Here is a 27,268-nt window from a genome sequence, read left to right on the forward strand (position 1 = left end):
ATGAAGCAGAAGTTAAGAGACATAGAGGATGGAACAAGGTGAGTAGGTCAAATCCAGAACTGATGAAATATATAGTCCTCAGATCCCAGAAGCTTCCCCAACCCTGCCTGTTAAATAAAAAGAAATCTCTCTCAATAAAAGTTGGGGGGGAATAATAAAAAAAAGAATAAAAATGTTTTCATACACACATCAATCAGTGAATTGATCTACACCAGTCACTTGTGGAAACAAGGTTGCTACTCCCGGGAAAGAGGAACTGCAAAGTAGACTTACAGCTGACTTTTTCATATTAGATAGAAGCTGGAAGACAATGGAACACCCTCTCAAAGTGCTACAAAAACAGTCGACTTGAAGTATGTTCCAAGAATGAGATTGAACAATCTACAGAAAGGGAGAACAGATTTGCAAATCATATATCTGATGAGGGGTTAATATCCATAATATGTAAAGAACTCATACAACTCAATAGCAAATAAAATAAAATAAATCTGATTTAAAAATGGGCAGAGGATTTGAAAACACATTTTTCTGAAGAAGACGCTTGAACGGCCAACAGGCACATGAAAAGATGCCCAACATCATCAGGGAGATTCAAATTAAAATCACAATGGGGTATTATCTACCACCTGTCAAAATGGCCATTATCAAAAGGACAAAGGATGTAGACAAAGGATGTAGAGGATGTAGAGAAAAGGGAATCCTTGTATGCTTTTGCTGGGAATGGAAATTGGTGCAGCCACTATGGAAAACAGTATGGAGTTTCCTCAAATAATTAAAAATAGAAGTACCATACTACTCAGCAATTCCACTTTGGGGTATTTTTCTGAAGAAAAGGAAAGCACTAACTCAAAAAGGTAATGCAGCTCCATAGTCTTTGAGCATTATTTACCAAAGCCAAGATACAGAAACAACTTGAATGTCCTTCTATGAATGAATGGATCAAGAAATGGTTGGGCGCCTGGGTGGCTCAGTGGGTTAAGCCTCTGCCTTCAGCTCAGGTCATGATCTCAGGGTCCTGAGATCGAGTCCCACATTGGGCTCTCTGCTCTGTGGGGAGCCTGCTTCTCCCTCTACCTGTCTCTCTCTCTCTCTGGCAAATAAATAAAATCTTAAGAAAAAAATAATATCGTAAGAAGTCAGGACAGGAAAGGAAAAGAAATGAAGGACAAACAGAATGATGGTAGGTTTCCCGGCAGAGGGCACAGGGTAAGTCGAGGCAGGACAGCGTGGGGGGAGCGTCCCTGGGAACTGATGTGACACCCCTCAGTCACCCGTGTTTCATGGACGTGATGCTCTGAGCAGGAAGAGTAAGACACACCCTGCTGGGTACCCAACTCAATGAGCTCTTATTATTTTTCTGAGAAGGGGGTGACTGGGGCAGGGCAGGGGGAGAGACTCAAAGTCTTAAGCAGGTTCCACGCCCTGCATGGAGCCCAATGTGGGGCTCAATCTCATGAACTTGAGTTCACGGCCTGAGTGAAATCAAGAGTTGGATGTTTAATGACTGAGCCACTCAGGTGCCCCTTAATAAGCTCATTTTTATTTATAACTCTTAGAGCCAAGACATTTTTTTAAAGATTTTTTTTTTTAAGTAAACTCTGGGCCCAACATGGGACTTGAACTTATAACCCCAAGATCAAGAGTCACATACTCTGACTACCGAGCTAGCCAGGTGCCCAGGAGCCAAGCCCTTTTGAATTCAATTTGCAAGGACACCTAGTGCTCCCCCATGCTGTGGACAGCCCAAGCATCTTTCATCCAGACTGTGTCTCTCTCCTGACCTTGGCCCAGCAAAGTGGAACATGCAACATTATTGAGGGACGTAAGTCTGCCTCTCTGGCTAGAAGGAAGGGGAGCCCTAGACCTGCATCCCCCTGCTCCATATGGCACAGGGGAATGCCTCCTGCTGACTGACCCTAGTGAGTGCACCCTATTACGACCCATGCTTCGAGTGGAGTCTGCCCTGATTCTCAAAGCAGTGCAGGGAAACAGGTGTTTTTCCTAACACGTCCATGCAGATGAGGAAACTGAAGTTAGAGACGCGGTTTGCTCGAGATCCCACAGCTAAGACGTGGAGTAGAGTTAGGCTCCAAACTCAGGTCTGTCCACCCCAAGACCCTGAACTCTTAACCACAGGCAGTTCAGCCTTCAGCATGAATACTTTGGCTGAACCGTGGCCTCTCTGGCAGGAGGGCTCTGGCTGTATGGGGCTCTGAATCTTGGACCAGCCCTGCCCCAGCTCGAGTCAAGCACAACTCCTGTCTCTGGAGTCCTGAAACTCCCCACTGTAGCCACAGCCAGCAACTTGTCTTTCCTGAGGTCCAGCATTTTCTTCCACGGTCCAAACATCCAGTGCCTAAATGTACATACATTAACTGTCGTCACTTGGTCACTCATTCAACACAGATGTCATGTGTTCTAGGTGCCAGGGACATAGCACTGAACAAAACAGACAAATGTTGCTGTCCTTGGTCACACCATAAACAACAGACATAACAAATAAGTAAATTAGACAAGAAAAGGGGTGGAGCTGAGTCCCGAGTACTAGGAGGGCGTGTAAATAGGGGGTCGGCTTGCCCCTCTCAGAAGAACCTTGCTTGCAGGTGGGTCACTAGGGAATGCGATCCCGGGGAACAGAGAGGAACACAGAGGGGTGACAGAGGAGAAGAAGGACAGTCAGCAAAAGGGCACACCATTGGGTTGGCCCCACTCTAGCAGGTAGTATTAGATATCAGACTTAGGAGATGGTTCTCAGAATGTTCTGCCCCAGACAACAGCCCCCATTCCTGCCTCCTGCTGCACCACGGCTGAGGGAGAGAGAAGCTGGCGTCCTGTCCCCCCACTTGCTGGAGCCTCCCATGGGCAGACCTTCTCTGCTGGGCATTAACATAAGACACAGAGCATTGCATGCTTTTGGTCTCCAGGCCCCACCCAGGGGGTCATGCACAAACTTGTCTTCAGCCCCTCTTTCTTCCACAGGCAGCAGATGACCCAAGGTACTTTCACATCTCTGCCCTGCTCTCCCACCCCTGGAGGACTTCCATTTCTGGTTAGGAACTGCCTACTCCGCTGTTCCATTTGTGAACCAGGCCTGAGGTTTTCCTCCTCCGTCAATGGCAGCTCCCCGGCAGCCCCTCAAGTCACATGATCAATGGGTCAGAGCAGAATTGCTAAGGATAGTCTATGCTCCAAATTCTAAACAGGCCCACTGCGTACTGTGCCCTCTTCTTGGTGGGAGAGGAGGCAAGCCGCGAAGTCTGGGTTTTCGCCATAGAGGCAGTGTCTCAGCATGCCCCAGACCTTTGGATACCTAAAATCTTCCCCAATACAGCAACAGCCTAAATCTCTGTGGGGCGTGTCTCCCCCCTTTCAGCACACAGAGAGCAGCCGTTCTCAACCTTGTCGGTCTCAAGCCTCCTTTATTCTTAAAAATTATCAAGGGCCCAAAGGCTTGTACCTATTGATACTTATCATATTGGAAGTTAAACTGATAAACTTTAAACATTTATTTAATTCATTTGAAAATAGCAACAGTTGGGGCACCTGGGCAGCTGAGTTGGTTAAGCATCTGCCTTCAGCTCAGGTCATGATCCCAGGAGCCTGGGATTAAGCGCTGAGTCAGGCTCCCTGCTCCACGGGAACCTGCTTCTCCTCTTCCTGACTCCCTGAGCACCATCCCCACTTCTTGCTATCTGTGTCTCTCTGAACTAAATAAATAAAATATCAAAAAATAAATAAATAAAAATAAAAATAGCAACAACGAACTCACCATATGTCAATGTAAATAACTTATTGAAAAATCACTATATATTCCGAACCGAAAAAATTATTGGGAAGAGGAGCATGGTTTTACATATTTTTAAATCTCTTCAATGTCTGGCTTTCTAGAAGATGCTTGGATTCACATATCAGCTTCTTCAATCTGTTGAGAGGTGTTGTTTTGGTCAAAGTATACAGAAAAAAATCTGGCCTCATAATATGCAATTGGGGAAAGGAGGAATATTTTCATACCCCTTTTAGGTAATTTCAGATATTCTCTGATACTGCAACAAAATTTGACAAGTGGTGTTTTCTAAAGGTTAGTTGCAGTATGAGATCTGAAACTGTATCGGTGAATTTTAATCCACTGTTAAATTAAAATCCATTGGCTTATCTTACACTTTGAATGGGTCTTTTATCCACGCGTGTTTCTGTAATAACATGCGTCGGTCATTCTGGAACATCCTGGCTTGAAAAAGTTACGTGGATCTTCCAAAGGTTGACATATTTCATTATATGGTATCAAAACAATCACATTCACTAATATCATCGGTGAGCTCATCAGAAAACTTTTAAGTCCTGGGAAGCTGTCCAGAGCAGATAAGAGCTTTTTTAAAATTCAAATTTTCACTTAAAATCTCCAATTTCATCACTGGCAGCAAATACTGTCTTGTGCTTCCTTGGAAATAACAGGTTTCCTTTGCTCGGTTTCAAAAAATTATCTGCCAAATTCTCAATAACCATAGTTTTTTGAGTAAAGATGGTGTTCCATGGGGGGGGGGACCCACAAACCCGCCCAGCTAGCCTGCTGGCAAACCAGAGAGCAGCAGCAGAATTCTGCTCGGTGGTGACAGTGGCCAGGGGACTCAGCGGAAGAGCGCTCTGGCCGGTCTCATCCTGTTACACCGAATCCCAAAAAACTGGGCTCACAAGGGTTGTGCTCTAATAATGTTAATGATTTTAACTGCTTCGTGGAGGCCATTCTTAAGTAAAACTAGATGTTTTTCCCCCTGCTTGTACTCTGAGCAGAGGGTTGAAGAATTCAGTGGCTTCTAGGACAATCTTATGCCACTGCAGCTTTACCCATTACGGCTTTTGTACCAGGCAAATGAGGTCATGGAAAAGGCAAACGGTGTCTTCAGATTAGTACGAAAATAGTTCTGACCTCCTAGAACCCAGAAATGGTCTCGGGGACCCGTAGGGTGCCCATGGACTTGACTTTGAAAACTGCTGGTTCCGTGCGAAGGGCCGTGGGGCTCAGAAACCAAACCTCACGCACCCTGAAACCCTAGCTCTTCTCTGAAGTGCAGCCTGAGACACAGAATCCTTCTTCGTGGGGCAGCTGGGTAGCATAGTCGGTGGAGCATCTGACTCTTGGTGTCAGCTCAGGTCCGGGTCCTGGGTTGTGGGATCGAGCCCCGAGTCAGGCTCTGTGCTCAGTGCAGAGTCTGCTTGAGATTCTCTCCCTCTCCCTCTGCCCTTCCCCCTGCTGGCTCTCTCTCTCTCTCAAATAAATAAATCTTTAAAAACAAAAAATAAAAAAGCCCCCTTAGAGGGGCAGCCTGTGGACATTTGGCAAAAGGGACATGCTGCCAATTGTCTCTTCTCTCCCGTAGGCAGGATTTCAAGATCTTTCCTTCCTCTGTTTGCTCCTCATTGGACTTTCAAGTGTGGTACCCGCTGGACACAATGCTCTGTTGAACCCAACCTGGAGTCGAGCAGAAGGATACCCCCCAAAACCAAATTTGATCTTTGCATAACAAAACCTTAGAACTACATTGGATCAACTCTGGAAATGTAGGAAATGAAAACAAATCATTATACTCTCATCACATTGACAACTGCTGTTCTGTTGTGACCTCAGGTGGCCCAAACAATGTTGACTCATCCTGAATCTGTTGATGAAATCCCCAAGGTTTTTTTTTTTTTCCGTCCTTCTACCACTAAGCCATGTCATCTTGACCCTTTCCATGTGGGGCCGGGTGAACCATAAATAGACCCTGACATTCACAACTGTCCCTTGCCCTGTGGACATCTTCTGGTGTCTGGAGTCTAATGGCCAAAGTTTTTGTTTGTTTGTTTGGTTTGTTTTTGTTTGGGTGAACTTTTTCAGCTGCGTGTGATCTGCAAATGAGTTCACTCTCATCCAACATCAGCGACCTCTTTCATAAATTCTCCTATGGCCTTTTGAATGTGGCATCAGAACGTTCAATGTTGAAACACACTCACTGATGATGTATACCTTCCCATTCGTTTCCCAGGGCTGTTATTAACAAAATACCACAAATCTGGTGACAGGTGACAATTCAGGAGGCCAGAAGCCTGACATCAAGATATCAGTAGGGACAAACTCACTGCAGAGACCTTCCCAAAGTCTACCCCTTGCCCCCACATGTCTTATGGCAGCCCAAGTTCCTTGGCATTCCTGGATTTGCGGCTGCAACATCTGCGCTCAGCCTCTGTCTTCCCAGCACCTTCTCCTCTGGGCGGCTCTGTGCTCTCTCCCTCTGCTTTGCTCTTATGAGGACACTTGTAGATGTCATTTAAAGCCCACTGGGATAATCCAGGATAAGTGCCTCTTCTCAAGATCCTTAATTTAGGCGCGCCTGGGTGGCTCAGTCCGTTAAGCCTCTGCCTTCATCTCAGGTCACGATCCCGGGGTCTTGGGATCGAGTCCTGCAGTGGACTTGTTGCTCAGCAGGGAGCCTGCTTGTCCTCCTCCCTCTGCCCCTTCCCCACCCCTGCACTCATTCTCACTCTCTCTCTCTGACAAATATATAAGTAAAATCTTAAAAAGCAAATAAAATCTTTAAAATAAATAAATAAATAAAAATAAAAAGCCTCCATTGTTGTCTCCATGTCTCATTCCAACTTGACTTTTCATTATAGCCTTTATTATATGTGACATGAAATGCACCTTCTGTTCTGTTTTATTCCCCTCCCTTCCTCTGTTCCTTGTCTATCTCCCTAAGCACTGGGACCTCACTGCCACAGGGCAGAGGTTTGTGTCCTTTTCGTTCCCTATTGTATCCCCAGCCCCTTGAACAGCACACAGCACATAGGAAGCAATCTCTAAACGCTTGTTTTCTTTGTCAGCTAATTAAGGTGCAGACATTTCCTGAGCTCTTATGATATGCCAGCCACGGGCCTCGGTGATCTCATTTTGATTTTTTAATTTTTTCTTTAAGATTATTTATTTATTTATTTGACAGACAGAGATCACAAGTAGGCAGAGAGGCAGGCAGGGGCGGGGGGGTGGGGGGGGAAGCAGGCTTCCTGCTGATCATGACCTGAGCCGAAGGCAGAGGCTTAACCCACTGAGCCAGCCAGACGCCCCTATCTCATTTTAATACAAAAAAGCCTGTCATCAGTAAGAGACCACGCCATACTTCTTAAAATGGCCAACATCTAGAGCACCGACCACAGCAAAGGCCAGCAAGAATATGGAGCACCAGGAACTCTCATTCATTGCTGGGGAGAATGCAAAATGGTACAGTCACTTTGGATAACAGTTTGGCAGTTTCTTATGAACGAAATATACTCTTACCTTATAACCCAGCAATCATGCTCTTTGGTATTTACCCAAAGGAGTTGCAAGATTACAGCCATACAAAAAAATCTGCCCGAGGAAGCGGAGAGCAGCTTTATTTGTAATTGCCAAAACTTGGAAGTGTCCAAGATGTTCTTCAGTAGCTGAATGGATCCACTGTGGTCCATCCAGACAATTATTCAAAAGAAATGAGGTCTGAAGCCAAGGAAAGACATGGAGGATTCTTAAGTGTGTGTTACTAAATGAAAGAAGGCGAGCTGTAAAGGCCCCCCACTGCACGATCCCAGCTATGTCATGACATTCCGGAAAAGGGGCAAAAATGAAGATGGTAAATTCAGTGGGGGTAGGGAGTGGGCACCTAAGGAAGAGGAGCACAGAGGATGTCTAAGGCAGTGTAAATATACTCTATTGACATTATAATGATGGGTACGTGTCGTCATACAGTTGTTCACAGGATGTACAACACCAAGAGTGAACCCTAAGGTAAACGATAGACTTAGGGTGATTATCATGCGTCAGTGTCAGCTCATTCTCGGTAAACAATGTACCCTTCTGGTGAGTGATGTTACCAGTGGGGAACAGTGGGATAGGGGGTGTATGACGATCTCTGTACCTCCCTCTCAATTTGGTTGTAAACCTAAAACTGCCCTAAAACACATAATTTTTTTTTTGAGATTTTATTTATTTATTTGAGGGCAAGCAAGAGCAAGAGAGATCACAGAGGGAGAGGGAGAAGCGGACTCACCACTGAGCAGAGAGCCTGATGCAGGACTCGATCCCAGGACATCAGGATCGTGACCTGAACCCAAGGCAGATGCTTAACCCACTGAGCCACCAGGCGCCCCTAAAAAAGAGTAATTCTTTAAAAAAGAACAAAAAAAGACAAAGTCCTTGACTCCGTGGAATATATATTCTATCAGGGAAGACAATAAACCCGTAACTGGGTGAGTATTGTACGCCCTGAAGACACGAACACAAGACAGAGTGACAGATGGAGAGTGCTGGGGATCCAGCAGGCAGCTACTTAGGACCACCAGGAAGGTCTCTATGAAGAGGAGACATTTCAGCCGAAATCTGAGTAAAGAGAAGAGGCCAGCCATGCAGAGATCCGGAGGAAGAGCAGTTCTGGGAGAGGACAGAGCTCAGTAGTCAGGGGAAGAGAACCAAGGGGCCTGGGGCCAGACTTGAGTGGCTATGGGGCTGTCCTGAGGTTGGAGGAGGGCAGAAGGCAGAGGCACGAGGCACGCACTGCAGGGCTCCCGGGAGGGAGTGCTGAGCCCCGTTTAGATGAAGTCTGAGGGCTGACCCTTCCCAATCTCAACTCACTTGTGGCCCTCTATGATGCCAACATGCTTCCTCAAGGTGACCCCACTTCCTTCCTCCCAATAGCAGTTACACAATCTGAATTGCGTTCGGAGAGCTTCCCCATCACTCAAGAGCCCCAGCAGGGGTTTACCCCCAGAACAGTCATCCCCACCCTCCCTTCCTACGGGCTCTCTGGGCCTCCGTTGCTGCATCTGTAAAGTGGGTGGGGATGGGGAGGGGGGAACCAAAGAAACAAAAAAATGCAAATGGCATTTCCAGTTCTGTTGCTGTTGCTTTGCACTGTGATTGGAAGAAGATGCAGCCAAAGTGGGATGGAGGGACGAAATGAAAGTGAAAGATGGAAACAATTCCTCAGGCTCCAGAGGCGGGGGTAGGAAGAGTAGGCTGGGGAAGAAGGGAGGTTTTTAGAAAGCTGGGCAGACAGGGACCCTGTGACCCAGGCTTTCATTTCTCCTGTGCACCCCACGGCACCATGTGACACAGCCCAGCCACAGAAAGGGGAACCGAGAAGAGGCCAGAATTTCCCAAGACGCAGAAAGCTGGACAGAGGCTGAGCGGGACAGAGAGCCAGAGGGGGCCAGGGAGGAGAGGAGGCCCCGGAGGCAGGAGAGGCAGGAGAGGCAGTGGAGGGGCCAGGAGGCGGCGGTGAGGGCAGAGTGAGCCCTGTGGGAGGGTCCCCTCCCCAGAGTGTAGGCCAGGTGTCACAGGGGTAAGGGGCGACCCTTAAGCCGGGGCGACCGCGGAGAGCAACAGGAAAGGAGGGGGAGGGGCAGAGAGGCGGGGCGAAGAAGGGTCGGCAGCGAGGGCAGCGGTGTTGAGAGGAGGGGGAGAAAGGGTGGGGGGTCGGAAGAGTCAGGGTGGGTGGAGGAGCGAGGACAGAGCCGAGGGTTAGGGCCGGGGAGGTAGAGGCTGGGTGGCCACTGAGGCCGGAGGGGGAGAGAAAGACAGGCAGAGGGGACGGGAAGGCAGAGAGGGGAGTGGGGAGGCACAAGGGTTGAGAAAGGAGGGCGGCGGGTCCGAGGGCGCGGGGCCGCAGGGCAAGGCCGCAGGCGGAGGATGGCCGCGCGGGGAGCCCGGGAGGAGCGCCGGCCGCTGGTGGCGCGCAGGCCGCGGGCGCCCCGACGGTGGCGGCGGACGGCGGCGGCCGCGGTGCTGCTGGTGGAGACGCTGGAGCGCGCCGCCTTCTTCGGCGTCTCGGCCAACCTGGTGCTCTACCTCAACGGCGCCAGCTTCAACTGGGACGGCCAGCAGGCGTCCCGCGCCGCGCTCGTCTTCCTGGGCGCGTCCTACCTGCTGGCGCCCGTGGGCGGCTGGCTGGCCGACGCGTATCTGGGCCGCTCGCGCGCCATCACGCTCAGCCTGCTGCTCTACCTGGTCGCCTCCAGCCTGCTGCCCGCCACCGCCTTCGTCGACGGCCGCCGCTCCTTCTGCGGGGAGATGCCCGTGTCGCCGCTGGGGCCCGCCTGCCCGTCGCCCGACTGCACGCGCATCTCGCCCGCCCCGTACTGCGCGCCCACCCTCTACTCCGGGCTGCTGCTGCTCGCCCTCGCCGCCAGCTCCATCAGGAGCAACCTCACCTCCTTCGGGGCGGACCAGGTGAGTGGCGGGCGGGCCGCCCCGCGCCCCCGGCGAGGTCCAGGGAGGGCGCAGGGCCTGCGCGGTTCCTGGAGCTGAGACCGAGAGCCAGCAGCGACCTCAGACAAACCACTTCCCCCCTCCTCTGTTCCCGGTTTCCTTACTGGAAAGAAGAGGGGGCGCTAAGTCTAACAACAATAACGATGGCCGCGATGGTAATAACCGTTGTTGTTGCTTTCTTGGACCATGCGCTGCTTTCAATGTTTCAACTCCTTTAATCCTCTTAACTACCCAGGAGGAAGGTGGTGTTGTTATGCCCTCTTTACAGATGAGGACGCTGAGGTTTCAGTATATGAATCAACCCGTCCAAGGTCACATAGGGAGCAGGTCAAGGGGTGGGAAGGGTAGCTGGACTTCAGGTCCCTCCAGGAGCCCCATCTTTATGTGTCCTAGGGAATCCTGGGGCTAGGGAAGGAGTAAGCTCCTTCCTAAGCAGCAGAGCCAGAGGTGGGGTCCCATAGACTGGTTCAGATCCCAGCTCTGCCCCTCACTAGCCATGAGCACTTGGGCAAATATCTCAGCCTCTGAGGCCTTTCTCTCTGCTTTTGGACAGAACGCGGCACACAGGAGAAATTCAATAAATATCTACCAAATGAATGAGTAAGTGCCTAGCGAAATGGTATATATTTTTTTCTTTTCTAGAAAAAAAATTTTTAAAAAGATTTTATTTATTTATTTGACAGAGAGATCACAAGTAGGCAGAGAGGCAGGCTTATGGGGGGCGGGGGAGCAGGTTCCCTTATGTGCAGAAAGGCCGATGCTGGGCTCAACCCCAGGACCCTGAGATCATGATCTGAGCCCAAGGCAGAGGCTCAACCCACTGAGCCACCCAGGCACCCCTGATATGGCTATATTTTGATAGCTTCACTCAGTGGGATATTAGACAATAAGTTTAAGTAATATGTAATATGATTAAAACAACCACATAGGGTTGTTTTAGGCCAGGCAGTACTGAGTACAGAATATGATTACAGCCCTTTGAAAAGACTAGGAGTCAGCTAAAACAAGAAACAGGACAAGGCTGTCACAACAGTGTGACCAGGCCACAGGACTTACTGTACTTCTCCCTTATTGCCTCTCTTGTTCAGATGTTCTTTAATTGCATTTATCCCCCATCATAAAGGGGATATTTGAAAAGAATCATTGCATCCTATCCAGTTTCCATTGTCCTTGCCAAGGACTTACTCATCCAGGCTATTGGGGTTCCTTTGATGATGGGGGACTTGGTGCCCCCTGGGCACCCTTTCCATTCCTTGGCTACTGTTGACCTTCCTTCGGACTAGGAGACCCTCAACCTCTGCCAAAAGGAATCTCTCTTCTTCCCTTCATTCTACTCTTTCACTGATGTGCACTACACCCCCAGGTGCCCTAGGCTGCCCTAGGGAGTCTGAGCCTGACCCATAGGACAAGTTGGAAACACTGAAATGATTCCAGGCAGGGGTGGACATCACTGGATTTGAGTTCTTTAAAAATGTCTCTGGATGGGGCACCTGGGTGGCTCAGTGGGTTAAAGCCTCTGCCTTCGGCTCAGGTCCTGGGATCGAGCCCCCATCGGGCTGTCTGCTTGGCAGGGAGCCTGCTTCCTCCTCTCTGCCTGCCTCTCTGCCTACTTGTGATCTCTGTCTGTCAAATAAATAAATAAAATTAAAAAAAAAAAAAGAAGAAGAGCTAACACTTATTTAAAAAAAAAAAAGTCTCTGGCTGCAGTGGAGAGTGGGTGGGGATAGAAGGAGCGGGTACCCCAAAGCAGTGAGGAACTGCTGCAGAATTCAGGAGGGCAGTTAGATGGAGGGTGTGTGGGTGGGAAAGGTTGGCACCATCTGGCAGACAGCCATACCCAGGAGCAGTGTTTTTAACACACTTGCTGATTTCAGAAAGGGCCATCCATCATTCTTGACAAAGTGCTCATTTTGGGAGAGCTCATTTATATCCTGAATGCGCTGCCTGGTCTTCCCTCTTAGAGCTGCAATTGTCATATTAATTTACATCCAATTAATAAATGGAAGTGCCTGCACATAACGGGGCTTATTCAATTTTCTGTTTGAAAGTCAACAGCAAAAATTCTCATGTGGACATGGTCTTCTCCCTCTAATGCCTAGAGGAGCCCTCAGAATCTCTTAGAGTATGCTTCTGTATAGACTATAATTTTACCTCTACAAAGGCCAAAAAAAAAAAATACTTACCTTTTCCCCAACACAATCACAGAATGTCAAGCTTAACAGAAAGGAAAACCAGTGGATTTCGAGATGCGGTGGTTTGTTGAAAAGGTGACAGATGTAAGAGTACAGAATCACCTTGAAAATGGACCTCTAGTCTTCGCTGCTTTTTAGAAATGCAGATGCCTGGGCCCAACCCCAGACATGCTGGGGCAGAAACTGGGACCAGGGTCTGGGAGAAGTAGGATCAGCCAGCGCCACTGACCCGAACCAGCAGACCGAAAGGGGGCCTGGGGCTTGACTGTTGCAGATTGATCCAAATACTGGGTAAAGATTTTCAGTCTGTCTGCCCTTGCTGGGGGGGTCTAATTTCTTTTTTTGTCAGGCCAGAACCCGCTCCTGGGGCTGTGTCCGAGACCACCTCTGCTTTCCCCGATAGGCCAACCTTGCTTGACTGGGTCTGTATCAGAAGGAGCAAGAGAAGGGGAGGGGCTGGGCCGATGGGTCACGGGAGAAAACTCAGCATTTCCAAATTGCAGAGGAAATTCTCAATTAGACTTTTAACTGTTCACCACATTTAATAATGTGAAATAGACCTGATCTTCATTGGCTTTCTTCCGATTATAAAGGTGATGCATACTGTAGGCCATTCAGTCGAAGACAAAGGAATAAACCAACCAGAAATGAACAAAGTGACATCAAAGACATCTGTTGTGTGCACTTCTTGGTGAAAATTAAAAAAAGCACGGTGTTCCATGGGCATGAAAAAACAGCTGTGCCAAACTATCTTGATCATTAACAAGTGACTCCCAAGGGAAAGGCTAATTCATTCTATCAACCAATATTTGTTTAGTGTCTATTTAGTGATCAGGGACCAGGAAAGTGCCTCTGTGGGAGAGGGGGTGCAGTACCTCGTGGCAGGGTGCCCCCGGTCCTCCCTTACTCTCACCCCTGCCCTGCAGGTGATGGATCTTGGTCGCCATGCCAGCCGTCGCTTCTTCAACTGGCTTTACTGGAGTATCAACGTGGGTGCTGTGCTCTCGCTGCTGGTGGTGGCTTTTATCCAACAGAACGTCAGCTTCCTGCTGGGTTACAGCATCCCCGTGGGCTGCGTGGGCCTGGCCTTCTTCATCTTCCTCTTTGCCACCCCCATCTTCGTCACCAAGCCCCCCACAGGCAGCCAAGTGTCCTCTATGCTTAAACTCGCTCTCCAAAGCTGCTGTCCCCGGCTGTGGCCCCAACACTCTGTCAGGTAAGAAGGCGGCTCTTGGGGAAGGGGGCCAAGGAGCATGGACATGTGCTGTGCTTCTCCCGGGGAGGGATGGGCCAGTTGGAAGGACGTTCAGGGTCAGCTCCCGGGGTAGTCCTCTATGACGGCCTGCTGTGCCGGGGGCCGGAGCGGCACGGGTGACTGAGGATGGTGACCGAGGTCAAGGTGGCGGCAGCGGTGGTGCGGCTGATGGGCTCACTGTAGAAAGTGGGAGGCTGTTCGTTGTCTTGACGGTGATGATCGAGGTGGAGGTGTTTGCTAGCAGCCTCGGTGAAGCTAAGTCGGCGGTGACTGACGAAGGCATTAGGGCTGGCTGGCGATGGAGACGATGGTACCAGAGAAGGCTGTTGGGATATAATATAAGTAATCCAATGCCACACTGGTATTAAGTGTAAGAAAGTCTAAGAGGGCACCTGTGTGGTTCAGTAGGTTCAGCGTCTACCTTGGGCTAAGATCATGATCCCAGGGTCCTGGGATGGAGTCCCGCATCTGGCTCTCTGCTCAGCAGGGAGTCTGCTTCCTCCTCCTCTCTCTCTGCCTGCCTCTCTGTCTACTTGTGATCTCTATCAAATAAATAAATAAATTCTTTGGGGAAAAAAAGAGAAATCAGCCAAACTTGCTTCCCCTGAGTTAGCCGGCAACCCGGGGAGGAAGGTTCTGAACAGCCTCTCACAGGCACACTGGCTTGCTTCAGCCCCTGTCCTTCCTAAAGGTAATTGATGACTTATGCTAAGCAAACCTGTGTCTAGACCCTGGAACCGGTTACGGAGCCTGTCAGTAGGATCTAGATGGAAAAGGGGCAGGACATGTTTGTCCAAGCTGGCGCACTGCTTGGCTGTGGGGTTTCATTTTAACGAAGCGTAGCTTCAGTGGCTGAAGCAACCGTGTTTTCTTACCTGTCACAATTCCGTGACGACTGGGCTCAGCCGGGCAGTTCTTCTTCTTCTTGTGATGTCACTGGAGCGGGTGGCGCTGCCGTCATCTGGCCAAAGGGGTTAGAACATCCAAGATGGCTCACTTATGTTGCTGGTAGTCCACATCTCGTCCCCCGTCATGTGGCCTCATACCTGTGGCTGGAGCTCCTCACCTCAAGGTGGGTTGTAAGAGAGGGAGCTTTCAAAGAGTGAACGTTCCGAAGGGAAAGAGACAGAAACTATTGGTCTTAGAGTCTGATATCAGGCTTGGAGTTCCTGAGCCACCACTTCTGCTCATTCTGTGGGTCAGCCACAAGGCCAGCCTGGATTCCAGGCAGGGGAGCGAACTGGCTGTTGGTGGAGGAGTAGCATCCCACCATGGGAGGGGAGAGGCTAATAGTGGCCATCTTTAGAAATGACTGCACTGGTGTTGCCCTTTTTGGCATCTCAAAGGATGAGGCAAGGCTCTAGATCAAGAAGGGATTAGAAACCTGTCAAGACAAAGGGCAAAGGGGCAAGGTCGCAGCAGTGGCTAATCTATCCTGTTCCCTGACCATTTCCCCTGCACCCCTACCCCTCCGCTGCCTCCGTCCGTAGGGAGAGGGCTGTCATGTTGCCTGTTGAGGAGGATGGACTTGGTGATGGCAAATGGGGGTGCTTTGGGGTATGTCAGATGTGGGCCACCCTCTCTCTCTGAGTCAGGCTTGGATTGGGACTTCCTTGCTTCCCACGGGACGCTGATACTGAGGCCAAAAGTCCCCCAACACTCCGCTCGCCACAGTCCCTGGTCTTCCTTCCCCCAGACCGCTGGGCTCCAGCTCCAGGAGGGAGGGGTCTTGACCAGCCACCTGTGTGAGAAAGGAGGGGGCAGTAAGCACAGTGACAGGGAGTGTAATGAACAGTTGGCGGGAGGCTGGCTTTGGGGGGAGATCGCCTCACTCACGACGATGATGGCGAGGATGGTGATGATGGTGATGACTGAGAAGGTGATGCTCCTGGTGGAGGGAGGAGATGGGTGATCTCAGAGGTGACCACTGGTGATGAAGGAGCAAGATAACGGTGGCCGTGGGGGTGGTAATGGCTGCTATTTTATCTGCTGCCCCCCATCACCCCACAGAGACCCTCAAGGCACCCAACCGCTGCCTAACCAGAGGTCTCCCCAGCCTGGCCCTTCCCCCCAAGAGGACATGGCCAACTTTCAGGTGCTGGTGAAGCTCTTGCCGGTCATGGTGACCCTGGTGCCTTACTGGATGGTGTATTTCCAGGTGAGCATCCGGGTCTTTCGCTCCGGGGGCACAGGCTCCCCGGTCGCCTGACAGGCCTCTGCTCTTACCGTAGAAGCCCAGAGCTTTCGGAAGAGGAGGCAGGGGGTCACAGCGTGACCTGTGGCTACGCAGGGCCTGGCACAAAGCCATGCCGGTAATGAATAGCATGAGGAACTCTGGAGACCGGTTTGAGGCCCAGTGCCCCGAATGTCACCCCGTCTGTCTGGGCCTCATGTGCCAAACGGGGGACACGGAGGCTCCCCCCAGCTTGAGAGCAGTCAGATCCTCTGACGTGGCAATGGAGGCCCAGGGTTGCCCAACACCACGTAGCCGGTCAGGGGTGAGCTCCGTGGGTTGAGTCCCCCACCCGGGCTTTGTCTCAGAACCGCCTGCAGAGCTTTTGAAACCGATCCCATGTCCCTCCCCAGACTGTGGGGGGAAGTCTCTAGAAGGGTGAACTTCTCAGGTGAGACTGGTACCCAGCCTGTCTGAGAGTCTCTGCTTCCCGCCATCTCCTCAGGGGAAGGCTGGTGGTGCTGGGCGGCGGGGGTGGGGGGGGGCATTGCGGTGGGCCGTGGGGTTGGGGGGGGTTGCGGTGGGCAGCAGCTTTATAGCCCCAACTTTTAGCCCCCAGAGGACGAGGTCTTTGCCTTCCATACCCCCTTCCTAGGAAGCTCGTTTTGCATTTACCGAATATGGGGGTTGTGTAGGGACAGCCTGCTACTTGGGGTGACACAGAGGCGAGGGGACAGGCACATGAGGAGGGTGTGTGTATGTGTCCGCGGCTGATTCTCAGAATACGGACATCCTCACACACCAGTTGGTGGGATAGCTGCTGTCCTGAGCCCCCTGAGTGCCCTCTCCTGCCCCAGGCCCTCCTGGGGGGATTCTCCCGGTCCCCCAATTTAATAGAGCAGCTAACAGGGTGATGCCCAGTGTGGCAGTGGGCCCCCTAGAGCCTGCCCAGAGCCATGATGGTGGGCCAGGGCCTACCCGGGGCTTGTGCTGTGTCAGCCTGTGGGATGCAGCTTGGCCTCAGCGGCCAAGTGAGAGCTCCCCGTGGGGACAGCCATGTCGTTCTGTTCCCCACGTCAACAGACATTTCTCCACACCTCCTCTGTGTCAGGCCCTGGAGACACCAAATGTGAGTCAGGCCAGCTGTGCCCAGGCTTTGGGCTAAGGCTGCACACGGGGCTCATGGGCCTAGAAGCAGAGTGAAGGAAGCTCCCTGACCCGGCCTGGCTCCTGAGGAGGAAGGAGAACGGTGGGGGGCGGGGGGGTCACATCCCCTGAGGCTGGGAGAGAGGACAGCTGTCCGGGGGCCCTGTGCTCCTTTTGAAGAACGCCCATGGAGGAGCTGGCCGACTCCCGGGCTGAGGGGGAGGCGGCCAGCTCTGTTCCAGCCACGGCTCCGTCCCTCTTGGCAGATGCAGTCCACGTACGTACTGCAGGGTCTTCACCTCCGCATCCCGAACATTTTCCCAGACAACCCTGCCAACAGCTCCGAGGCTCTGAGAGCTCAGCACAGCGGCTATAAGGTAAGAGGCCAGGCGGGGGTTCAGCCCCCACGGCAGGTGGTGCTGGGTGTCTCCTCTGTAAACAGAAGGCAATGAAACTGTTTCCACGCCCAGGTGCAGGGGGTCCTCAGGGAACAGGAGAAGCACCTGGAGGATGGATAAACTTGTGCCCCAGTCCAGGCATCCTGCCAAGATGCTCAGCTGTTCCAGAGAATTCGGGGCCAGCTTTGCTCCCACCCACTGCTGCTCTGAGGCAGCCCTCAGCGCCTTCAAGGTGCACTCGGGTCCCTCAATTTCACCTTGACTTCCCTCACTCTCTGGGACGCCTGGATGCCCAGATGTCTGTCTTTCACCAGAACTTTCCAAACCAGTTCCTTGGCATGTCAGAGGCTCATAAGATCAAAGACCCTCAGAGCTGAGGGTGTGACATTTGCCACTATACCTTCATTCCTTGCCCAGGGCAGACATCACTAGTCCATCTCGACATGTTTTCATGCAGAGCCCAAGAATGTTCCAGGCAGCCATTACCCACTGATAGAAGCCAGAGGAACCGATTTGCCATCCTCTGATGTAATCCCATCCCCAACTTACCCAGCGGAGGAAGGTGCATTCCAGAGAGGGGAAAGGGCTGACCCTGGATCACCCAGGAGGCCAGCGCTCCCCGCTCCTGTCCAGAGCTCCTTCTGTGCTGCTAGCCCGTCTTGCTTGGCCCCCTCTTACCCAGATCCCAGAAGCCTGGCTCCTCCTGGCCAACGTCGTGGTGGTGCTCATCCTGGTGCCTGTGAAGGACCACTTGCTGGACCCTTTACTGCTGCGGTGTAAGCTGCTTCCCTCGGCCCTGCAGAAGATGGCCCTGGGGATGTTCTTCGGCTTTGCCTCTGTCCTTGTGGCAGGTGTGTGGGCCTTAGTGGAGGGACGTGGGCAGGGAGGCTGGCTCCGCTTTGGGCTGGTGCTGGAACCGTGAACCGTGGGCCTGGGCCATGTACACCCTCCCACCATGGGTTTCAGTCTTGGCTTCCCAGGGGGTGTGAGCTGAGGGGGACCTTCCTCCTCTAGTCCCATCTCCGCTCGTCAGATGAGGGAACTCAGGCCAAGAGATGCAAAAAGATTTTCCCCAGTGGCATGGAAGCTCCCTGAAGACAGGTTTGTTTGTTTGTTTTTTTCATTCATTGCTATGAATAATGCACATGGCACCCAATCAATGTGTTGGAGAAATTTTCAGACACTCAGAACTTTAAAAAAAAAAGAATTTATTATTTATTCTCTTCCTTCTTCTGGTTCAAAATGATTTGAAGCCATTTATGACAAAGGGGTCCCGGTAACAAAGCCTTTCATGCTACTGCACAAACCTCCGTCCCTTTCACTCTGCAACCGATCCCGAGGTTACTAAGCGTCTTTGAGCCCCATCTTTGCAATGGGGATAGTAATTCGCTCAGCCCCAGAGCAGGACCCGAGTTCTGCCTCATGGAATGTAGTCTAGCAGGAGTGCTGTGCAGATTAAAAAAAGGCGAAGTCTGTGAGACACTCAGCACTGTGCCTGGATTATGAGGAGCCAGGGGAATCAAAGCTCGAAAACCAGGATTGTGTTGCAAGGACGAAAACCTACCTGGGTTCTTTTTCAGCCCGTGCTTTAATGCAATTCGTCCTAGTTCATCCCCATAGCAATCCTGGGATTTTTTTTTTTTTTTTAAGATTTTGTTTATTTATTTGGCAGAAAGAGACAGTGAAAGAGAAAACACAAGCAGGGGGAGTGGGAGAGGGAGAAGCAGGCCTCCTGCTGAGCAGGGAACCCGATCGAGGCTTGACCCGGGACCCCGGGATCATGACCTGAGCTGAAGGAAAAAGCTTAACGACTGAGCCACCCAGGCCCCCCATATCCTGGGATTTTTATTCCTGCTTTTTGCATAAGAGCACTGGGTCTCAGGGAGTTTAAGTGGTTTGCCCACGGTCACATAGCTAACCAGTGTCAGGGCTCAGGACTGGAACCTGTGTCACCTCCCACCACATCCAGTGTTCATGCCACGACAGCACAGCTGTCTCCTAAGCAACGAAGGGGAAGGAGGTAAAAATAAGCTTGAGAACCAGGTTAAAAACCCTTCTGGATTCCCCGTGGTATCAGGGAAATGGGGCTAGCTGTGAAATTAGATGCTGACTCTGACATCAAAGCCAGCGCCAACTCCTCATCAGCTTGGGTGACCCTGGGCTGGTTGCTTAGCCTAGAATTGTCTTTCTTCATTTGCAAGAATGCATAGTAAATGCCCAGCACGTGACAGGCTCTCAATTAACACAAGCTGTTCCTGTTTATGAGTGCAAAACTGCATTCTGAGCTTCTTAGCAGTCAAGGCAAAAGTCGAAGAGTTGAAGCTCAAATCTTGGACCTGCACCCTGCCCCCAGGCCCGTGTGCTTTTCCTTTCCTGCCACTCGGTCCCTGGTGACCTAGTGAATACCAGCCACGAGACAAGCTCTGCCCTGGGCTAAGCTTCCGATGCTGGGCCTGGTTATTTATATTCCCCACCCCCCACCCCCTTCCACCCAAGGAGGCCTGGAGATGGAGCGCTTACAGTATATCCATCGCAACCAGACGGTGTCCCAGCAGATCGGGAAGGATGTGTACTACGCAGCTCCGCTGTCCATCTGGTGGCAGATCCCTCAGTACCTGCTCATCGGGATCAGTGAGATTTTTGCCAGTATCCCAGGTACCCCGGCCCCCTCCCCTGCTCTCGCGCCAATGACGGGCTCTGCCTGGTGCTGCCTCGAAGTCGGAGGTCTCATGGGCCCAGCTTCTGGAGTTCACGGGGGTGGAGAAGGCCAGGTTTTCACCCAGGGGAGACTCACTAAGCTCCTGCTTTGTGCCAGGCAATAGAATAGGCACTGGAGGTTTGCAGGTGGTTAAGACATTCCCTACCAACTTCCCACATCGTCCCTGGTGCTGTGTTCTTCATCCCCCGTGTCTGTGCCTCAGGCCCAAAGTGAACCCCTCTTTCCCCATCACTGCTGAGCCTAAATGCCAACTCCTCCGTAAAGCCCTTTCCGAGGCCCCTGGGCGGAGGGAGTCCTTCCATCCTCCCTAACTTCATCTCTGTTGTGGGTCACTGTGCTGTAATAACGCAGGACGTTTGCGGCCCCCGCCGGGCTGTGAGCCAGAGCTGTGGGGTGGAGGTGGGCTCTTTGCTCAGCCAAGCAGCAGGAGCTACTCAGCTGGAGGCCCAGGGCTAGGCTCTTGTGGGACTCACTCAGAACTGGGTGGGGAACGGTCACGAAGACGGTAAACCCAGGGGAGAGCTGTAGCGGTAACTCCAGGGTGTAGGGAGAGTCCCCGGGACGAGGTGGGGAGCAGGCAGGTGGGCAGGGAGGGCAGATCTCAGCTGGTAGCAGGAAGGATGTTCGCAGGCAGGGGAAACAGCAGATGCGGAGAGCTAAGCCTTGTGGGGAGTGTGCGGGGGCTGGGGAGGGACAGGGCCAAACCTGGATGGATGCTGAAGTCTCTCCCGAGGGCAACAACAGCACCCCCCTCCGCCCCCAAGGGGACTTTGGCAGGGAAAGGATCCCGATCCCATTAGAGTTTTTTTTTAGACAGACCCATCTGGCTGTGTGAGGAGGAAGACAGGAAGCAGGGGGATGGTTTAAGAGGCATTTGCAGGGGCTGGACGGTAAATGACTGGGGCAGCGCTTTGGTCTGGGGCAGAGGGAACAGAGAGGGGGGCCGACATGAAGTTTCTCAGGTTAAATCAAAAGGATTTGGTGATGATGTTGAAGGAGGGTGGAGAGGGTAGGGGAGAGAGAGGTGCTGTCCCTGAAATGGGAGATCGAGGAGGAGGGCGACAGAGCAGTGGGGGAGGGCATCCAGGCGGAGGTGTTCGGGCAGGGGACTAGATGAGCAGGGCAGAGGCAAGGGGGCACAGGGGTACGGAGGTCATCCTAGCCTCGTGGCGGGCAGTCATGCCGGGGAGGCCAGGATGGAGGCTGGGTGGGCCCCATCTCTGCTCCTCTAGCAACCTCTCAGGTCTCCCCCGCCCCCCGTCCCTCTGCAGGCCTGGAGTTTGCGTACTCGGAGGCTCCACGCTCCATGCAGGGTGCCATCATGGGCATCTTCTTCTGCCTGTCGGGAGTGGGCTCGCTGTTGGGCTCCAGCCTCGTGGCACTGCTGTCCCTGCCCGGGGGCTGGCTTTATTGCCCTAGGGACTTTGGTGAGTGTGGGGCCCTCCCCGGGGGGTGGGAGGCTTGGAAAGGAGGTGGCAACTAAGTGCTTTGACCCCAGGCCCAGTGAAATAGCAGCGTGGACTCAGAAGAACTGGGTTCTAGCCCCAACTTGGCCAGTCGCCCATGTGGTGTCCCTGCCTTGGGCCTCAGTTTCCCTAACTGTCAAAAAGGAAATCGTGTACTCGACAGACCTCCAAGGCTCCTTCCTGCTTCTGGAAGTCTGTCGTTCTGGCTGAAGGGTCACCTTTCTCTGGGGTCTTTGTGTTTTAAACCCCTCAAAGAACATCTGATGGGGACTTGCAGGCAGCACAGGACGAGAGGGCTGTCTGTCCACCCACTCCCCACACGGCTTCAGCCGCCAGTCCCGGGGGAGCCCTGCCTGACCCAAATGCCAACCCCTCCTTTCCCCAGGGAACATCAACAATTGCCGGATGGACCTGTACTTCTTCCTGCTGGCCGGCATCCAGGCCGCCACGGCCCTCCTGTTTATGTGGATCGCCGGCCGCTACGAGAGGGTAGCTCAGGCCCCAACTTCCCAAAGCTGTCCCGGCAGGGACAGGGGCTGAACACCCTCCCCGCCCTTCTCTCCCCAGGACACAGACAGTCCAGGCCCGGTGGCGGTTCCTTGAGTTTATTCTGTACCCAACGTTAGGATGAAATGGTTCATAAATAAGGGGCATAAGCCCTTCCTCACGAGCATGGTCCATGACGGGGGTGGGGCAGGGCAAAGGGGACCTGGGTGGGCATCCTTTGGAGAGATCAGGACGGGGGACTTGGATCCGCAAGCACCAGAGGGTGCGCGGGAGGCTGCCTGGGCTGGCGGCCGGTGGGGCCGGGCCAGGCAGGCTGGGGAGGGGTCAGGAGCTGCCCCGGATCCTCTCCATGTAGCTGCGCAGCTCCTCGGGGTCCTTCAGTCCCATGTCCTCACATACCCAGCGGATGTCCTCCTCGCCCGCCACCAGGATGGACTGCACAGCAGGGGCCCCTACAGGCTCCTCAGATGGCTGGGCTGGAGGGGCTGTTGCAAACGTCACGAACTCTACGCGCTTCCGCCGCCCCCCGGCTTCCTTCCGGGCCAGGGTGCTTGAGGAGCTGGTGGTGCCCTCAGGAGGGGCCTGGGCCACGGTCAAGGCTTCCCCTCCTGCCCCAGTCTCGCAGGGGCAGCCCCCCTCCCCCTTGGGCAGGCCGGGGGACTGGCGGTCCAGCTGGCGGCTCAGTTCCTCCTGGTCAGTGCCCAGCCAGACCCAATTGTGGGGCTGTGGGGAGGCAGGGTCGGTGGCACCGTCAGGAGGCTCCTTGCGCTGGTAGCGCAGCACGAAGACCACACCGTTGACCAGGAAGATGAGGATGGCCAGACAGAAGATGCCCAGCAGAGCGTACATGCCCAGCTCTAGGTCGGTGACCCGCTGAGGGGCGGGGACCATCTCCTCCTCCTCCTCCTCTCCAGCCTCTGCCTCCTTCCCAGCCTCCTCCTCCACCCGCTCAAACTTGCCCCTCACACCCCCGTTGCCCCCAATACCACCCGCCTCCCATCGTTTCCCTCCCATGCTGGCCTCTGTGTCTGGTGAGCTCCGGGCAGGGCTGGATGGGAGGGCAGGGGCCGGAGTAGGAGCAGGGGGCAGCCCCAGCCAGGCAGTGCCAGAGGCCAGGGGGACTCGGTGGCGGCCCCGACGGCAGGGCTCGGGCGGGTGCAGAGCCACGTGCAGAGGCAGGCCCTCGGCCCCTGCCCCACTCACCACCACCCCAAGCTGGGCACCCCGCTCCTCGGCTGGCAGGACGGCACCGGGCTCCTCGGCTGAGACAGACAGTCCCAGGTCATGGTGGTCGTAGAGCTCAGCGGGGGCCAGGGTGTGATCAGAGAAGGACAGCCAGAGGGAGAGGGCCACCTCCTGTGGGGCACACAGACACAGGCAGAGACACGCAAGGGCACGCACGCATGCACACAGAGACCACTCCCACAGAGACAGGCCACACGGAGGAGGAGAGATCAGAGAGAAAACAGACACGGGCAGATGGACAAAACACAGGGAGAGAGGGGACGTGTGTCAATCACCTGTCTGCCACTCAGCCCTGGGGTCTGAGTCATCGGGAGGGTCCTCAGAGCCATCTAACCAACCTCCCACTGCCACACTCCAGCCAGCCACTGCTTGATCACCTCTATCCACAGAGAGCTCACTACCTCACGGGGCAGTCAATGCTCATTCTGAAAACCCTAAGGTGAGGGGTCCAGGTGCCTCCCATACCCCTGTCATCAGCCCCCACCTGGAGATGTTGACCTCATCCCCCTGACCCCTGGCTGTCACCTGCTTTGGGGCGGGAAAGGCTGACTGTGCCCAGCATGTGGCCGTGACCTCCCCGGGGTGGGCAGTGCCCCGGCTCAGGGCCAGTGAGATGCCCATGACCGGCTGCACCCGCAGCTCCAACACCGAGACCTTGTCATCCGTCACAGCCAATGCCTGCTCTCCCAGAATGGAGTCAGACAGTGGGGAACGCACCTGAGGGTGAGAGGGAGCTACAAGTTGTGGGGGGCCAAGGAAGTACACAGACAGCCCCTCCCCTCTGAGCCCCACCCTCTGCACACTCTGCGTTTCCCCACCCTTTGCCCTCCATACGACCAATACATACCAGGACCCGATCCCACGCCTCCCGAACACTTCCCTCCTCTCTCAAGTCCTGGCCCCCTCATATCAAACCCCAGCCCTTCATGCTTTGAGGGTGTCCCCCATTACGCGGGCCATCTTATTCTCACCCAATCCCCAATCCCACTGGGTTCATACCTGCTCCGGTACACCCTGGGCTCATTCTGACATTCTTCATACCTGCCCATGAACATTCTGGGGGCCTTGGGGGTGGGGGGCTCTACTCACCTCAATGGAGGTGACGCCAGGCTCCCGGCCCACCAGGATGCGGCCGCCCTCCAGCGAGGCTATGCGTGGGTCCTGTACACGTGCGTGCGGCGCCACGAGGTGGGACACGTCCAGCAGCCAGTCGGGGCCAAGCAGGTGGGTGAGGCGGCGCCCACCGTCCAGCGGGTGGGCCGCGAAGGGGACAAGGAAGCGCACGCTGGCCCGCTGGTACTGCAGGCGGCAGCCACGGGCTCGCCGTTCGGCCTCCTCGGCCACCCCAGCAGCCTCGGGTTCCGGTACCCTGGGGGTGGGGGGTGGGGGTAGGGAACAGACAAACCCGGGGGCGGGCCGTCGGCTCAGGCTCCGCCCCAACCACGGAAAGTCCCGCCCTCTGGAGACAAGCAGCTCCTAAGGGACGTGCACAGCTGCCCCTCTACTGTCCCTCTATGTGCGGGTGCCCCGCCGCAGCCCTGTTCCTAATTGGAGCCTCTGCCTGTCCATCAAGCTGCCCTCCTCTTGCTCCTAATCTGAATTCCTGTCTCCCGGGGAGGTGGAGAGACCATCTCTGAGCTGGGAGACCTTGGGAAGGCCTGGCTCAGATTCCTGAGACCGCCTCACCATTGGGCTCTGGTGGGACCCCCTCGATATTTACTGAGCCAGGTGCCATCTTAGGCTTTGAGGACCCAGCAGTGAACAGAATAGACAAAACCCCTCACCTTGAAGGTCTTACATTCTCAGGGAGGAGAGTGAAGGCGGGTGGGCAGACCACAAACAAGGTGAATCAGGCGACCCAGTAATTAGGAAATGATCTGGACTTCGGAGAAGGGGGAGAGGGAGTGTGGAGGCCCGAGACCACAAAGTGGCCAGAGGCCAGCTGGTGACAGGCAGGTGGGTAGGAGGAACCAGAAACAACGGGGCTGGTTTTTTAGACCCCAGGTTGAGCCGCTGGCCGTGTTCCCTGCACCATCTCTCGGGTCCCAGAGCGACTTCACCAAGGCCTCCACTCACCCTTCAGCTGCGCCGGGGACCCTCCAGCCTCGGACCTGCTCCAGGGTGGTGTCGCTCAGCTCCACACGCAGGGGCAGCAACGGGGCCCACACTGTCAGCCGCAGCGAGGCCCTCAGTCGGCGCCACCAGAAGTCCACCCGCACCCCACGGGCGCCCCGGCTCTCCTTGCCAGACACAAACACAGCATCACAGGTCTCCGACACCTACAGGAGGGCGGGAGCTGGGCTAAGCCTTGGAAGACAGGGCTTCGCCACGAGGGGCCGGGCTGAAATTCATCCTGCGTTTTACTGGCGTGTCTTTAGAGTAGGAAGATTTCACCAAGGGGCACCTGGTGGCTCAGTCGGTTAAGGGTCTGCCTTCCGCTCAGGTCATGGTCTCAGAGTCCTGGGATTGAGCCCCATGTGGGAGCCTGCTTCTCCTTCTGCCTTTGCCCCTGGCCCCTGCTAATGCTCTCTCTCAAATAAAATCTTGAAAAAAAAGTGGGGGGGGGGTGGTTCATCATGCCTCCAAGATTCAATCTGGAGGAACCAGCCATTCCCCAAGTTCACCCAGGGCTCAGCTGGGGAAACCAGCTATTTGCCTACAACAAAATCTTTCTCTTGGTAGTGGAGAGTTCAAACCCACACGTCTGGCTCCTCATTAGGGTGGACCTCTGACTTTTGTGTGGGAGCCGCCTGGCAACCAACTGCAGGAAGGTGGGCAGAGGCAAGACAGGCCTACCCACCCGAGAGCCCTCAGGAGGGAGTCACTCACGTAGGGCCAAAGTGCCGTCGTAAGTGGCAAGACATCTTTTCCAGTCAGGCAGCCAGGACTTAGGAAATGCAGGCTCTGTGTTTCCCCTCTTAGAACTTCAAAATGGAGAAAGTTGTCTAGCCTTTTATTCCATGGATCATTACAAGGCTCTAATAATTACCGTTTTTAGCATCCTATAAATATCACATTACATTAAAAGCTGCCGTGGCTTCAGCGGCTGCTCTCCACGGGTATAGTGTCTTAGGGTGATTTTAATTCATCTTTTTCCTTTTTTAAGAGAGGGAGAGAGTCGGGGAGGGGCAGAAGGAGAGGGAGAATCTTAAGCAGGCTCCATGCCCGGAGCAGAGCCAGATGTGGGGCTCAATCTCACGACCCTGAGATTTTGACGTGAGCTGAAATCAAGAAGTGGATGCTTAACCAACTGAGCCACCCAGTCACCTCTGGGAGCTTCTAATTCTTACAACAGTCTAATATATTCCCATTTTAAAGCTTAGAAAACAGGCTCAGAGAGGTGAAGAGACTTGCCCATGATCACACAGCTAATTGATAACAAAGATGGGTTTCTTCCTCTCTCTCTCTCTCTTTCTTAGATTTATTTATTTGACAGAGAAAGCAAGAGCTAGTGCACAAGCACAGGGGGAGCAGCAGAGGGAGAGGGAGAAGCAGACTCCCCACTGAGCTGGGACCCCAATGTGGGGCTCGATTCCAGGATCCCAGATCATGACCTAAGCTGAAAGCAGATGCTTAACCAACTGAACCACCCAGGCACCCCCAAAGATGGGTTTCAAACTAAAATTTGTGGGTCCCAACATATATACTCTCCCTCTTTTCTTTTTTTAAGTAGGCTCTAGCTCTGTGTCCAACATGCATTTTGAACTCAGGACCCCATGATCAACAGTCACATGGCCTACCGACTGAGCCAGTCACATGCCTCCAAAGTATGCACTCCTAACTCTCCCACATCGGATCATTTGTCAATGAACGTGGAGGTGCCTAACCTGGGGCTGCTGGGGCGACACAGCTCCCACCTGACTGTGGAGGAAGGTGGTGGGAACGAATGAAGTTGAA

General features: G+C 53.6%; 2 protein-coding genes across 2 annotated transcripts in view; one reads left to right on the forward strand and one right to left on the reverse strand.

Moving 5' to 3' along the window:
* Positions 1 to 22,288, forward strand: SLC15A3 (solute carrier family 15 member 3; the record flags this gene model as incomplete). The annotated part of the gene is given in 10 exon segments (XM_080817889.1): positions 1 to 38; positions 9,672 to 9,714; positions 9,716 to 10,231; positions 13,389 to 13,678; positions 15,728 to 15,875; positions 17,303 to 17,413; positions 18,117 to 18,285; positions 19,931 to 20,089; positions 21,425 to 21,580; positions 22,005 to 22,288. Coding segments are annotated over 10 exon segments (1,785 nt in total). The 3' UTR covers positions 22,160 to 22,288.
* TMEM132A (transmembrane protein 132A) overlaps positions 22,209 to 27,268 on the reverse strand; it is a 12,391-nt gene continuing 7,331 nt past the window's right edge. The window contains exons 8-11 of the mRNA XM_080815191.1: positions 25,448 to 25,650; positions 24,461 to 24,740; positions 23,897 to 24,088; positions 22,209 to 23,482 (exon numbers count right to left, since the gene is read on the reverse strand). Coding sequence (XP_080671317.1) covers positions 22,451 to 23,482; positions 23,897 to 24,088; positions 24,461 to 24,740; positions 25,448 to 25,650 — 1,707 coding nt within the window. The 3' untranslated portion in view covers positions 22,209 to 22,450. The remainder of the gene's footprint in view (positions 23,483 to 23,896; positions 24,089 to 24,460; positions 24,741 to 25,447; positions 25,651 to 27,268) is intronic.

Source organism: Martes martes, assembly GCF_963455335.1.
Source record: "Martes martes genome assembly, chromosome: 10".
Taxonomy (NCBI): domain Eukaryota; kingdom Metazoa; phylum Chordata; class Mammalia; order Carnivora; family Mustelidae; genus Martes; species Martes martes.